The 14,064-nt window shown below is 44.4% G+C and overlaps 1 protein-coding gene across 2 annotated transcripts in view; it reads right to left on the bottom strand.

Annotated features, from left to right (window-relative positions):
• The window catches only part of sos1 (son of sevenless homolog 1), a 402,156-nt gene that overhangs the window by 151,647 nt on the left and 236,445 nt on the right, over nt 1–14,064 (bottom strand). For both annotated transcript variants that reach the window (XM_084440905.1, XM_084440906.1), the window contains 2 exons: nt 12,477–12,558; nt 10,859–10,981 (listed from right to left, as the gene is read on the bottom strand). In XM_084440905.1, coding sequence (XP_084297031.1) covers nt 10,859–10,981; nt 12,477–12,558 — 205 coding nt within the window. The remainder of the gene's footprint in view (nt 1–10,858; nt 10,982–12,476; nt 12,559–14,064) is intronic.

Raw genomic sequence — 14,064 nt, 5'->3', positions numbered from 1 at the left:
TTCACTGTTGGGTGCATGGAGATTGCCCGGATGTCAGTGCACTGCCCCCGACCTGCTCTGACTGGAGGGGGTGGAGTCTCGCCACCACGCCACTATCCACGCCACGGACCTCACAACACAACCTCTGAGGCGGCTAGAGACACACGGTCTTCACTGTTGAAGGCAGGTGGGTAGCCCGGCACGGCCTACACTGTCCAAGACCGGCTATGACCCGAGGGGGCGGAGTCTCGCCACCACACCACAGACCCCACATCTAAGCCCCTGAGTGAGCTACAGACACACGGTCTTCACTGTTGGGGGCATGAAGATTGCCCGGATGTCAGTGCACTGCCCCCAACCTGCTCTGACCGGAGGGGGCGGAGTCTCGCTATCACGCCACTATCCACGCCACCGACCTCACAACACAGCCTCTGAGGTGGCTAGAGACACACGGTCTTAACTGGTGAAGGCAGGTGGGTAGCCCGGTGTGGCCTATACTTTCCATGAGCGGCTCTGACCCAAGGCGGCGGAGTCTCGCCACCACGCCACTACCACGCCACGGACCTCACAACACAGCCTCTGAGGTGGCTAGAGACACATGGTCTTCGCTGGAGGGTGCATGGAGATTGCCAAGAGGTCACTGTACTGTCCCCGACGGGTTGTGACCCAAGGAGGCGGAGTCTTGCCACCTCGCCACTATCCACGCCACAGACCCCACAACTCAGCCTCTGAGTGAGCTAGAGACAAACGGGCTTCACCAGTGGGTGCAAGGAGATTGCCCGGAGGTCAATGCACTGCCCCGGACCAGCTCTCACTCGAGGGGGTGGAGTCTTTCCACCACGCCACTATCCACGCCATGGACCACAGAACTCAGCCCATGTGGGCTAGAGACACACGGTGTTCACCATCTGGTGCATAGAGATTGCCCAGAGATCACTGTAATGTCCCCGACAAGCTTCCAAGCATTTAAGCTATACATGCCATCATTTATTCCATCTTTCAGCTTTGACAGTATTACTCTATTGCTCATCTTTCAAGCTAAAGGCTCAGTTCACGGCTTAAACTACTCAGGTTGAAAGTTTAAAAGTATTTAAGTTCTTAGCTTCTTTAGGTAATGCAGTTCCAATTCTGCCAGTTTCACATTTCAGCTAAGCTTCCAGGTTTTCCAGCCTACAAGCTTTTTAGCAATATATTCCATAATTTATTCCATGTTCAAGCTTTGACAGTATTACAGTTTATCTTCCAGCTTTTTTAGCAATGTATTTAAGTTTTTAGCCTCTTTAGGCAATGCACTTCAGCTTCCAATTCTGCCAGTTTCACATTTCAGCTAAGCTTCAAGTTTCTTCAGCTTCCAAGCTTTTTAGCTATGAATTCCATTCTTTATTCCATATTTCAGCTTTGACATTATTATATGTCAGCTTTGACATGAGTATATTTTGTTTTACAGCTTTTGTTGCAATGTATTTAAGTTCTTAGCTTCTTTAGATAATGCAGTTCAGCTTCCAATTCTGCCAGTTTCACATTTCAGCCTCCAGGTTTTCCAGCTTAAAAGCCTTTTAGCAATACATTCCATCATGTATTCCATGTTTCAGCTTTGACAGTATTACAGTTCATCTTCAAGCTTTTGTAGCAATGTATTTAAGTGTTTAGCTTGTTTAGGCAATGCAGTTCAGCTTCCAATTCTGCCAGTTTCACATTTCAGCTTCCAGGCTTTTCAGCTTCCAGGATTTTCAACCATTCAAGTGTGATGCATTTGACATTTCAGATCTTTCACATTAATGCATTTTCAGCAATGCTTTTGCGATTTCGTTCAGCTGCTCAGCATTCACACGCATTTTCTGCAGGAAATGCAATTTTCTAGTTATTATTATTCTTCCGTACGTTTTTTGGCTCGCTGTAGCTCCTTCATACTTTGAGCTACAGAAACCATTCAACAATCAACATGTTCAGCTTGTTAAGGACATGATGGGATGGGAGATGGGACCTCTCTCAGATTTTTAATACCTTTTGTACTTTTTAAAATATTCAGCTTTTTCTACTTTTTTTTTTAATGGAAGTCAATGGGGGAGTTTATAAAACTTCTTCAGCCTTCAACTCCTTCATACTTTGAGCTACAGAAACCATTCAACTATCAAAATGTTCAGCTTGTTAAGGTCTTTATGAACTTATGAATATTTTAAAATACTTTTTAAAATATTCAGCTTTTTTCAACAATTTTTTACAATGGAAGTCTATGGGCAGACCTTGAAACCCCTCATCAGCTTTGAAACCTATCTCCTCCTTCATTTTTTGGGCTAGAAACCTCATTCAAAGTTTATAATGTTGAGGACCTTTAGCTGAGTAAAACTCTTATTCAGATTTTAAAAATTCCTTATAGTTTGTATGTAATTTAAGTTTGTTTTGGACCTTTTTTAACATTGAAGTGGATGTGTGGAATGTTCATTTTCTAGAGTGTAGCAGCTCGTATTTTGAAAACATCTACACGTTTTGTAAACTGCTGTCGCTCCTACAGTTTTAACAGCTCATACACATATTTGACATTAAAAAATTCACACAACTGTGCTGATTCGTACAATGTAAGTATCTAAGCCGTGTGACTTATAGTTTTCTCTGTATGACAATTTGTTCGGCAACTGCGCTCTCCATTGAAACGTATGGGCCCACACTCTGACTTTTGAGCTGCTCATTTTGCATTTTTACCCTTTTTCTAACTCGTCGCCATGCCTACAGTTTTTAAGCTACACGGACATATCATAGCCTCAAATGTTCAGCATTTTCTCAGGATTCCTACGGTGTCAATATCTAGGCTGTGACATTCATACTTTTTGAGGGAGAGCTGTCTGAAGGCAGCATGCCTTTCCATTGAAGTTAATGAGAGGATGCTCACAGTGTCAGTTGAGATTAGAATTTCCATCCTTCCTTCCTTCCTTCCATCCTTCCTTTCTTCCATCCATCCTTCCTTCTTTCCTTCATTCCTTCATTCCTTCCTTACTTATATTCAAATAAATATTTAGAATGACACTCTTTTTCAGGCTGCAAACTCATATTAATATATTTTCTCCTCTTTCAGCTATTGAACTCAATAAAACTATGAGTTATGATGAGTGATCTAATCTATTTTTGAGTGTAGTACTAGCAGTACTTATAACAAACACATACTGCTTTTCACTGCTACTGCTTCTAACCTCAACTTCCATACAACACCTCCACGGCTACTGCTCGGCCCCGGAGTGGGCTATAGACACCTGGTCTCCAATGAGGGGTGCATGGGGATGGCCTGGCAATCACTGACCTGCCCTCCACAACCTCTGACCTGAGGGGGCGGAGTCTCGCCACCACGCCACTATCCACGCCACGCACCCCACAACTCAGACCCTGAGTGGGCTAAGGACACAGGGTCATCGCCGGTGGGGGCAGGTGGGAGGCCCTGAGAGGCGTATACTGTCCAAGACCTGCTCTTTCCCAAGGGGGTGGAGTCTTGCCACCACGCAACTACCACGCCACGGACCTCACAACACAGCCTCTGAGGCGGCTAGAGACACACGGTCTTCACTGGTGAAGGCAGGTGGGTAGCCCATTGCGGCCTACACTGTCCACCACCGGCTCTGACCTGAGGGGGCGGAGTCTCGCCACCACGCCACAGACCCCACAACTCATCCCCTGAGTGAGCTAGAGACACACGGTCTTCACCAGTGGGTGCAAGGACACTGCCCGGAGGTCATTGCACTGCCCCCAGCCAGCTCTGACCCAAGGGGGTGGAGTCTTTCCACCACGCCACTATCCACGCCATGGACTACAGAACTCTGCCCATGTGGGCTAGAAACACATGGTCTTCACAGGTGGGTGCATGGAGAGACACGCGCAGGCTCTCTGTACAGGAAACCTTTTATGACTACCGTGGTAGCATTCATATTCCTGCCTTCCTTCCATCCTTCCTTCCTTCCCTCCCTCCTTCCTTCCCTGCTTCCTTCATTCCTTCCTTCCTTCCTACCTTCCTTATATTCAAAAAAATATTCAGAATGACTCTTTTTCAGGCTGTAAACTCATATTAATACCTTTTCTACTCTTTCAGCTATTGCACTCAATAAAACTATGAGTTATGATGAGTGGTTAAATCAATTTTCAGTGTAGTACTACAGTAGCTGTACTTATGACAAACACTGCTTCTCACTGCAACTGCTTCTCACTTCAACTTCCATACAAAATCTCCACTGCTACTGCTCGGCCACGGAGTGGGCTATAGACACACGGTCTCCAATGAGGGGTGCATGGGAATGGCCTTGCGGTCACTGACCTGCTCCTGACTGGCTCTGACCCGAGGGGATGGAGTATCGCCATCACGCCATTATCCACGCCACGATCCCCACATCTCAGCCCCTGAGTTGGCTAAAGACAAAGTTTTCACAGTTGCGTGCATGTGGGTGGCCTGGAGCATGTGGGTGGCCCGGAGAGCAGTACACTGTCCTCGACCGGCTCTGACCCCAGGGGGCGGAGTCTCGCCACCACGCCACTAACACACCACGGACCTCACAACACAGCCTCTGAGGCAGCTAGAGACACACGGTCTTCACTGGTGAAGGCAGGTGGGTAGCCCGGTGCGGCCTACACTGTCTACAACCGGCTTTTACCCAAGGGGGCGGAGTCTCGCCACCACGCCACTATCCACGCCACTGACACCACAACTAAGACCCTGAGTGAGCTACAGACACACGGTCTTCACTGGTGGGTGCATGGAGATTGCCCGGATGTCATTACACTGCCCCCGACCTGCTCTGACCGGAGAGGGCGGAGTCACACCATCACGCCACTATCCACGCCACGGACCTCACAACACAGGCTGTGAGGTGGCTAGAGACACACAGCTTTCACTGGTGAAGGCAGGTGGGTAGCCCGGCACGGCCTACAGTGTCCACGACTGGCTCTGACTCAAGGGTGCGTAGTCTCGCCACCACACCACGGACACCACAACTCAGCCCTTGAGTGGGCTAGAGACACATGATCTTCACGGGTGGGTGCATGGAGATTGCCCGGATGTCATTACACTGCCCCCAACCTGCTCTGACCGGAGGGGGCGGAGTCACACCATCACGCCACTATCCACACCACGGACCTCACAACACAGGCTCTGAGGTGGCTAGAGACACACAGCCTTCACTGGTGAAGGCAGGTGGGTAGCCCGGCACGGCCTACAGTGTCCACGACTGGCTCTGACTCAAGGGTGCGTAGTCTCGCCACCACGCCACGGACACCACAACTCAGCCCTTGAGTGGGCTAGAGACACATGATCTTCACGGGTGGGTGCATGGAGATTGCCAAGAGGTCACTGTACTGTCCCCGATGGATTGTAAACCAAGGGGGCGGAGTCTTTCCACCACGCCACTATCCACGCCGTGGACCACAGAACTCAGCCTATGTGGGCTAGAGACACACGGTCTTCACCGTCTGGTGCATAGAGATTGCCCAGAGGTCACTGTACTGTCCCCGACAGGCTTCCAAGCTATACATTCCATCATTTATTCCATCTTTCAGCTTTGACAGTATTACTCTATTGCTCATCTTTCAAGCTAAAGGCTCAGTTCAAGGCTTAAACTATTCAGGTTGAAAAGTTAAAAATTATTTAAGTTCTTAGCTTCTTTAGGTAAAGCAGTTCCAATTCTGCCAGTTTCACATTTCAGCTAAGCTTCCAGGTTTTCCAGCCTACAAGCTTTTTATCAATAAATTCCATCATGTTTCAGCTTTGTGAGGTACAGTATTACAGTTTATCTTCCAGCTTTTGTAGCAATGTATTTAAGCTTTTAGCTTATTTAGGTATGCAGTTCAGATTCCAACTCTCCCAGTTTCATATTTCAGCTAAGCTTCCAGGTTCTTCAGCTTCCAATCTTTTTATACATTCCATCATTACAGTATAACAGTTTATCTTCCAGCTTTTGTAGCAATGTATTTAAGTTCTTAGCTGTTTCATGTAATGCACTTCAGCTTCCAATTCTGCCAGTGTCACAGTTCAAATAAGCTTCAAGGTTTTTCAGCTTCCAGGCTTTTGAACTTTCAGGATTTTCAGCCGTTCAGATGTGATGCATTTGACATTTGAGATTTTTCACATTCATGCATTTTCAGCAATGCTTTTGCTATTCCGTTCAGCTGCTCAGCATTCACACGCATTTTCTGCAGGAAATGCAATTTTCTAGTTATTATTATTATTATTATTCTTCCGTACGTTTTTTGGCTGTCTGCAGCTCCTTCATACTTTGAGCTACTTAAACCATTCAAGTATCAAAATGTTCAGCTTGTTAAGGACATGATGGGACCTCTTTCAGATTTTTTATAACTTTTATACTTTTTAAAATATTCAGCTTTTTCAACTTTTTTTTTGAATGGAAGTCAATGGGGGAGTTTTGAAACCTTCTTCAGCCTTCAACTTCTGCTCTGACCAGAGGGGGCGGAGTCTCGCCATCACGCCACCATCCACGCCACGGACCTCACAACACAGCCTCTGAGGTGGATAGAGACACACGGTCCTCACTGGTGAAGGCAGGTGGATAGCCCGGCACGGCCTACACTGTTCACTACCGGCTCTGACCCAAGGGGGCGGAATCTCGCCACCACGCCACTACCATGCCACGGACCTCACAACACAGCCTCTGAGATGGCTAGACACACACGGTCTTCACTGGTGAAGGCAGGTGGGTAGCCCGGCGCGGCCTATACTGTTCACTACGGGCTCAGAGATTGCCCTGAGGTCAATGCACTGCCCTTGACCAGCAGTGACCCAAGGGGGCGGAGTCTCGCCACCACGCCACGGACCTCACAACACAGCCTCTGAAGCGGCTAGAGACACACGGTCTTCACTGATGAACGCAGGTGGGTAGCCCAGTGCGGCCTACACTGTTCCCGACCGGCTCTGACCCAAGGGGGCGGAGTCTCGCCACCACGCCATGCACCCCCCAACTCTGACTCTGAGTGGGCTAAGGACACATGGTCATCGCCGGTGGGGGCAGGTGGGAGGCCTAGAGCAGCGTACACTATCCAAGACCGGCTCTGACCCAAGGAGGCGGAGTCTTGCCATCACGCCACTAACACACCACGGACCTCACAACACAGCCTCTGAGGCAGCTAGAGACACACGGTCTTCACTGGTGAAGGCAGGTGGGTAGCGCCGCGGCCTACACTGTTCACTACTGGCTCTGACCCAAGGGGGCGGAGTCTCGCCACCACCACGCCACGGACCTCACAACACAGCCTCTGAGGCGGCTAGAGACACATGGTCTTCATGGGTGGGTGCATAGAGACTGCCAAGAGGTCACTGTACTGTCCCCGACGGGTTGTGATCCAAGGAGGCGGAGTCTTGCCACCACGCCACAGACCCCACAACTCAGCCCCTGAGTGAGCTAGAGACACACAGTCTTCACCAGTGGGTGCACGGAGATTGCCCTGAGGTCAATGCACTGCCCCTGACCAGCAGTGACCCAAGGGGCCGGAGTCTTTCCACCACGCCACTATCCACGCCATGGACCACAGAACTCAGCCCATGTGGGCTAGAGACACACGGTCTTCACCGTCTGGTGCATAGAGATTGCCCAGAGGTCACTGTACTGTCCCCGACAGGCTTCCAAGCTATACATTCCATCATTTATTCCCATCTTTCAGCTTTGACAGTATTACTCTATTGCTCATCTTTCAAGCTACAGGCTCAGTTCAAAGCTTTAACTACTCAGGCTGAAAAGTTTAAAATTATTCAAGTTCCTGGATTCTTTAGGTACTGCAATTCAGCTTCCTATTCTAACAGTTTCACATTTCAGCTAAGCTTCCAGGTTTTCCAGCTTACAAGCTTTTTAGCAATACATTCCATCATGTATTCCATGTTTCAGCTTTCACAGTATTACAGTTTATCTTCAGAGCTTTTGTAGCAATGTATTTAAGTTCTTAGTGTTTTTAGGTAATGCAGTTCAGCTTTTAATTCTGCCAGTTTCACATTTCAGCTAAGCTTCAAGGTTTTTTCAGCTTCCAAGATTTTTAACTATACATTCCATGAGTTGTTCCATATTTCAGCTTTGACAGTATTACAATTTATCTTCCAGCTTTTGTAGAAATCTATTTTAGTTTTTAGCTTCTTTAGGTAATGAAGTTCAGCTTCCAATTCTGCCAGTTTCACATTTCAGCTTACAGGCTTTTCAGCTTCAAGGATTTTCAGCTGTTCAGGTGTGATGCATTTGACATTTCAGACATTTCACATTCATGCATTTTCAGCAATGTTTTTGCTATTCCGTTCAGCTGCTCAGCATTCACACGCATTTTCTGCAGGAAATGCAATTTTCTAGTTAGTATTATTATTCTTCCGTACGTTTTTTGGCGCGCTGTAGCTCCTTCATACTTTGAGCTACTTAAACCATTCAAGTATCAAAATGTTCAGCTTGTTAAGGACACGATGGGACCTTTTTCAGATTTTTTATACCTTTATACTTTAAAAAATATTCAGCTTTTAAAAAAAAAAGTTGAATGGAAGTCAATGGGGGAGTTTATAAAACTTCTTCAGCCTTCAACTCCTTCATACTTTGAGCTACAGAAACCATTCAACTATCAATATATTCAGCTCCTTAAGCCCATTTTAGCAGACATTTCAGCTTTTTTCTCTACTTTAAACTTTTCAAAATATTCAGCTTTTTTCAAAAAATAATTTTACAATGGAAGTCTATGGGCAGACCTTGAAATCCTCTTCAGCTTTGAAACCTATCTCCTCCTTCATCTTTTGTGCTAGAAACCTCCTTCAAAGTTGAAAATGTTCAGGACCTTTAGCTGTCTTCAGGGTGTCAACAGATTTTTTTAAAATTCCTTATAGTTTTTATGTAATTTAAGTTTATTTTGGACCTTTTTTAACATTGAAGTGGATGTGTGGAATGTTCAGTTTTTAGAGTGTGGCAGCCTGTTTTTTTAAAACATCTAAACGTTTTGTAAACTGCTGTCGCACCTACAGTTTAACAGCTCATACACATATTATACATTAAAACGTTCACACAACTGTGCTGATTCGTAGAATGTAAGTGTCTTAGCCGTGTGACTTATATTTTTCGCTGTATGACGATTTGTTCGGCAACTGCGCTCTCCATTGAAACGTATGGCGAGTGAGTCAGCAAATTATGTGTGTTCTGTGCTTTGGTGCTGTAGAGCAGTGCTGCTGCACTGTCGTTGCTATGGTGACAGTTCACATATTATTGAGCTAGCTGTGACTGCTAAAAAGATGTCGGTGGCTTGTCATCGAAAATCTATTCAATATCCTGTTATAGGCGTCATAGTTCTTAAGTTAACTTGCATCAGCATCCTCATTAGTCTACTTGAATTCTTACCCTATTTGTACTGTAACACTACTTGAATTTTATAATCCTTCTACTTTAGTACCAGTAGTACTAACTGTGGTAGGCTATTTATAGTATAGTTTATAGTAGTTTATTAATATTTAGTTATATTTATTATTATTGGTAGTGCTAACAGTTATATTTGTAGCTATAATAGTAATAGCAATTTAATTTATAGTAGTTATATGTACAGTAGTTATAATAGTACCGGCAGTAGTTGATACCCGAACTCTAACAGTAAGGTGACTAACACTATAACTGATGATCTGTTAATATAGGGTAATCCTCTCAACAGGCATCCTTTTTATAACAGTAGTAGCATTCACCTCAACTTCCATACCAACACCTCCAACAACTACTGGTAGCATTTGTATTCCTACCTTCCTTCCTTAGGCTAGTAACTTCCATCCTGCCATCCTACCTTCCTTATATTCAAATACAGTACATATTCAGAATGACATTGACTGTAAACTAATATTTATATTTTTTGAGCTATTGAGCTTATTAAAATGAGTCATGAGCTGTTTAATCTATTTTTGAGTGTATGACAAGCAGTAGTTTTTTATATTTATATTGAAATTCATTTAGTAGTATTAGTAGTGCTAACAGTTATATTTGTAGTTATAATAGTAATAGCAATAGTGTTTATTGTAGTTATACAGTATTTACAATAGTTAGTAGTTATAATATTATTGGCAGTAGTTGTTACAACCAGCTTCAGCAACTAGCCCACCTCACATTTTCTCCACTCCAATGGCAATGGGTACCTGGGGTTGGTGGGTGTGGGTGGGTTTAAAAGGAAAAAGAAAAATGGGGGGACATTCATTCCTTATTGTTGGTTTGTGAACTGTATGCTTTTACTCCTCCCAATAAAAATGTTTTGCAAATAAAATAAAAAAAATAAAAAAGAATATATATATATATATAATATAAAAAATAATGTAGGATAATTATGAGTGTAATAATGTAGGATTATTCTAGATGTAATAATAAAGCATTATGGAACGAGAAGCAGTGGGATGTCACGGATATTGCCACGGCTAGCGGGAGTGGTAAGGCACGACATGCAGCGGAGTGCTGTTACACCCCGCTAGCCGTGGCGATATCCGTGACATCCCACGGCTTCGAGTTCCATAATGCTTTTATACAACGGTTGCCACATTTATCCGTCAATATTTTAAAAAGACAATACAAACTTTAAAATGTATTTTTAATGGAACTATCATTTGCGGATACTTCTGCTGAAAAAGGGAAAATTGCCAGGCAACGACAATGCTACAGCACATCTTTGTAAACATTGATCTGGACACTGCCACGGCTACTAATACGAGGTGGATTGATATTAAAAGATGTGCGAACATTCCATTTTAGCGTGGGGATATGGTGGTTATCGCCACGGCTGGAATGCAAACTGACCAATAGAGACAATGGACCGGATATATACCATTGTATAATGTATGTTATTCTGGGTGTAATAATGTTTGTTATTATGGGTGCGTGGGTGAAGGTCTTCCTGTGGCGGCCCAGGGTACCTGAGCTGGACGGGCTGGACGAACTCCTTGCGGAAGCGTTTGAGCTCGGCGCTGAGAGGCTGGTCTCCATTCTCAATGGCCATCTGGTCCGCCTCCGTGGGCTTGGGCTCAGGAATGTCAAATCTGGAAGGTTCCAGCCGGGGGTAGGGGCGTAAGGTTTGTGGAAAGAATTACCCAAACTTGAATTGCAATACAGTAACAAAACCACTCATCACGACCCTTGTACATGATTGATGAGTACAAAGATGCACTAGCACAATGCCTCTGCTTCACTTTGGCAGTGCGAAGTCACCATGCTCTGATGTGAATATCCCACACACCTACAGTAGATGTGTACCATCCTGTCTCTGGGCTTCCATAGCATACCAAGCCACTGTTACTCAGAAGGGATGTCTTTGATTCTTTGATCGCTTGTCATGTAGCTTATAAGCTCTGAAGACGGTACTGGTTCCTCCTTGACTGACTTCACTGGTCATCCAGCTCAGGTTTAACTTTACATGATGACAGGCTGTGAATATGTTACAGTATATGTATTTTGTTCATAAACACATAAAGACTATGAGGTTAAGGCTTGGATCATTTATATCTCATATTTGTGTAGGGTTAGGTAGTTATGGATAATTCTACACCGTGGAAGTGAATGGAAATGAATAATTTAATTTCTATGAATTGCAATGTTTCTAGGCATCGAATTAAACTAATTTATTTGAAATTTTACTTTGGCCTCTTCCTTAAGCATGTATTCAACATAATACTATTATCTGAATGAAAAGTACTGAAACAGATGTATAATGTGACAAAAAAGGCAATTTATTATTTTGGCCGGTAAAAAATATACTTGGCCGGTGGATTTTTTCATCTACCAGTCCCCTTGGCAGGTGAGCCAAAAAGTAAATTTTCAGCCCTGTATCCAGGCACACCTCCAGGAGACACTTCACCATTTCATCATCCACGACCGTCGCCACACTTGCACAGGATGTCAAGCCCCTTCTGTGCATCGATGAGCAAAAGCGTCCGACGCCGGTCCAGAGACAATTAAGCCTCACCCACGCCAGTCTGGGTAAGTCCATCCCAGGAGGGGAAGGACCGGTGGTCGGGATGAAATCACAGAGTCTGGAGGTGTTCGCCTCCCACTCTGCATGCCAGGTGTAGTCCACCCATCCTGCCTCACTGATGTTAAGATCTCTGCATTGCTGCAAGAGATCCTGTGAGGCAGGCACAAAAGGGTGTCTCGGCTTGAGAAGCCCAGGGGGCTCCGCTGTTGCAGCGAGCCTGTCGTGGAGCAGGTAGTTAGGCTCCACGGCCCGGCAGGCGAGATGTGTATTGTGTTGATGTTGTTGTAATCTTATTACAAAGTATATAATTTCTTACTTCCTGGAAAACGGTAGGTCACGTGCAATGACGACAAGAGGTACCTTAGATTTTAGACCAATATCCTCACGACATCCACCCGTCAATCAACGCTATCCTTCTATCGAATCAGTGCGACTTTAATATAACATAACCCTAAACCATTCTCCATGTTAATATAACATAACCCTAACCCATTCTCCATGTTAATATAACAACCCTAACCCATTCTCCATGTTAATATAGCCATTCTCCACATCCTCCTTACCTCTCCATCAGAAGGCCCAGCAGCTCCTGGGGTTTGCAGAAGGACCTGTAGGTCGTTAGAAATGTTCGGACAAAATTGGGATCTGTGATAAGGAGAGAACAAGAACAAGAGGATTGTTTTAGTCCTCCTTCCAATACACCCTCACATCCTCAGCAACGCCATGGTGGCCTTAGGAGGCAGTAATACCACCGTCTGGCCTTGAACGTACATAGTCATTGCATACCTTTAACACACTGAACATAGACATAACATACCTTTATCACACTGCACATAGCACCCTGGCTCGTTGCTGGCTATGGGCACACTCGAAAAACTCTAAAAAGTATGATATACGTGGATTTCAAGTTCAAGAATTACATGGTTTATGCTTACAAAGCTCTGAAGTCGTCCTGTAAACAGTACTAATTTCATACAACAACCATCCCTTCACGCTGTTAACCGAATCCGAATTTCGCGGAGATTTACAGCGTGAAGGGATGGCTGTTGTACAGTATGTTTGGTGAAATTAGTACTGTTTACAAGTTACTGTTGTTTCGAAATGCAGAGGCGAAAGGACCTATGGTGTTTACAGGACGACTTCAGAGCTTGGTAAGCATAAACCATGTAATTCCTGAACTTGAAATCCACGTATATCATACTTTTAAGAGTTTTTCGAGTGTGCCCATAGCTAGCAACGAGCCAGGGTGGGCGCGCCGACGTTATTAACACAGAACTCTGTACTGCACAAAACTGAAATATTTTAACCTGTACTAGTCAGATACATGACAGGGAAGCCAGGAATATGGCTAAACATGAAAATCAGTGTCCTTATCCTTTAACATCGTCATAACATACATTTAACATACTGTACACAGTCATAACATACATCTAACATACTGAACATTGTCATAACACACCTTTAACATACTGAGCAAAGTCATAACAAACCTTTAACACACTGCACATAGTCATAACATACCTTTAACACACTGCATAGTCATAACATACCTTTAACACACTGCATAGTCATAACGTACCTTTAACACACTGAACATAGTCATAACATACCTTTAACACACTGCACAGTCATAACATACCTTTAAAGGAGTAGTAAAGGCAAAATGCATGTTTAGCCCTGATTTAAGGTTACTTATGATCATATACAATGGTTCAGATCAAAACGTAGACAAAACTAGCACTTTTGAGAAAGTCTGATAATTGCTCTACCACCGTTTTGGTAATACAATGGATGTGGATGGGCATCTTGAAAAATCATTCAAAAACATGTTAAACTCTCGATTTCAAAGACAAGAAACTCACCGAGGTGTCCGCTGGCGTTCTGACATATAATTCGCCATAAAGTAAGATTCTAGTTCATCTGGAAAGGCTTTTTTAAACATTTAGCAAAGAACTATTTAGTCGCAGCACATACGTGTGTAAACCTCCCCAAACTAGGTACAGTAGCTTAGCAACATAAACAATAACAATAGCTACCTATGTAGTTCCGCTTCCTGAATCCCCTCTACGGATTGATCTACACATCTACAATGTTCGCTTCAATACAAGTCAATCGATTTCATAAAATTATCAAAAACCCTACAGGATTCAT

This window comes from Borostomias antarcticus, assembly GCF_949987555.1.
Source record: "Borostomias antarcticus genome assembly, chromosome: 7".
NCBI classification, from domain to species: Eukaryota; Metazoa; Chordata; class Actinopteri; order Stomiiformes; family Stomiidae; genus Borostomias; species Borostomias antarcticus.
This window is presented reverse-complemented; position numbering and strand designations above follow the sequence as displayed.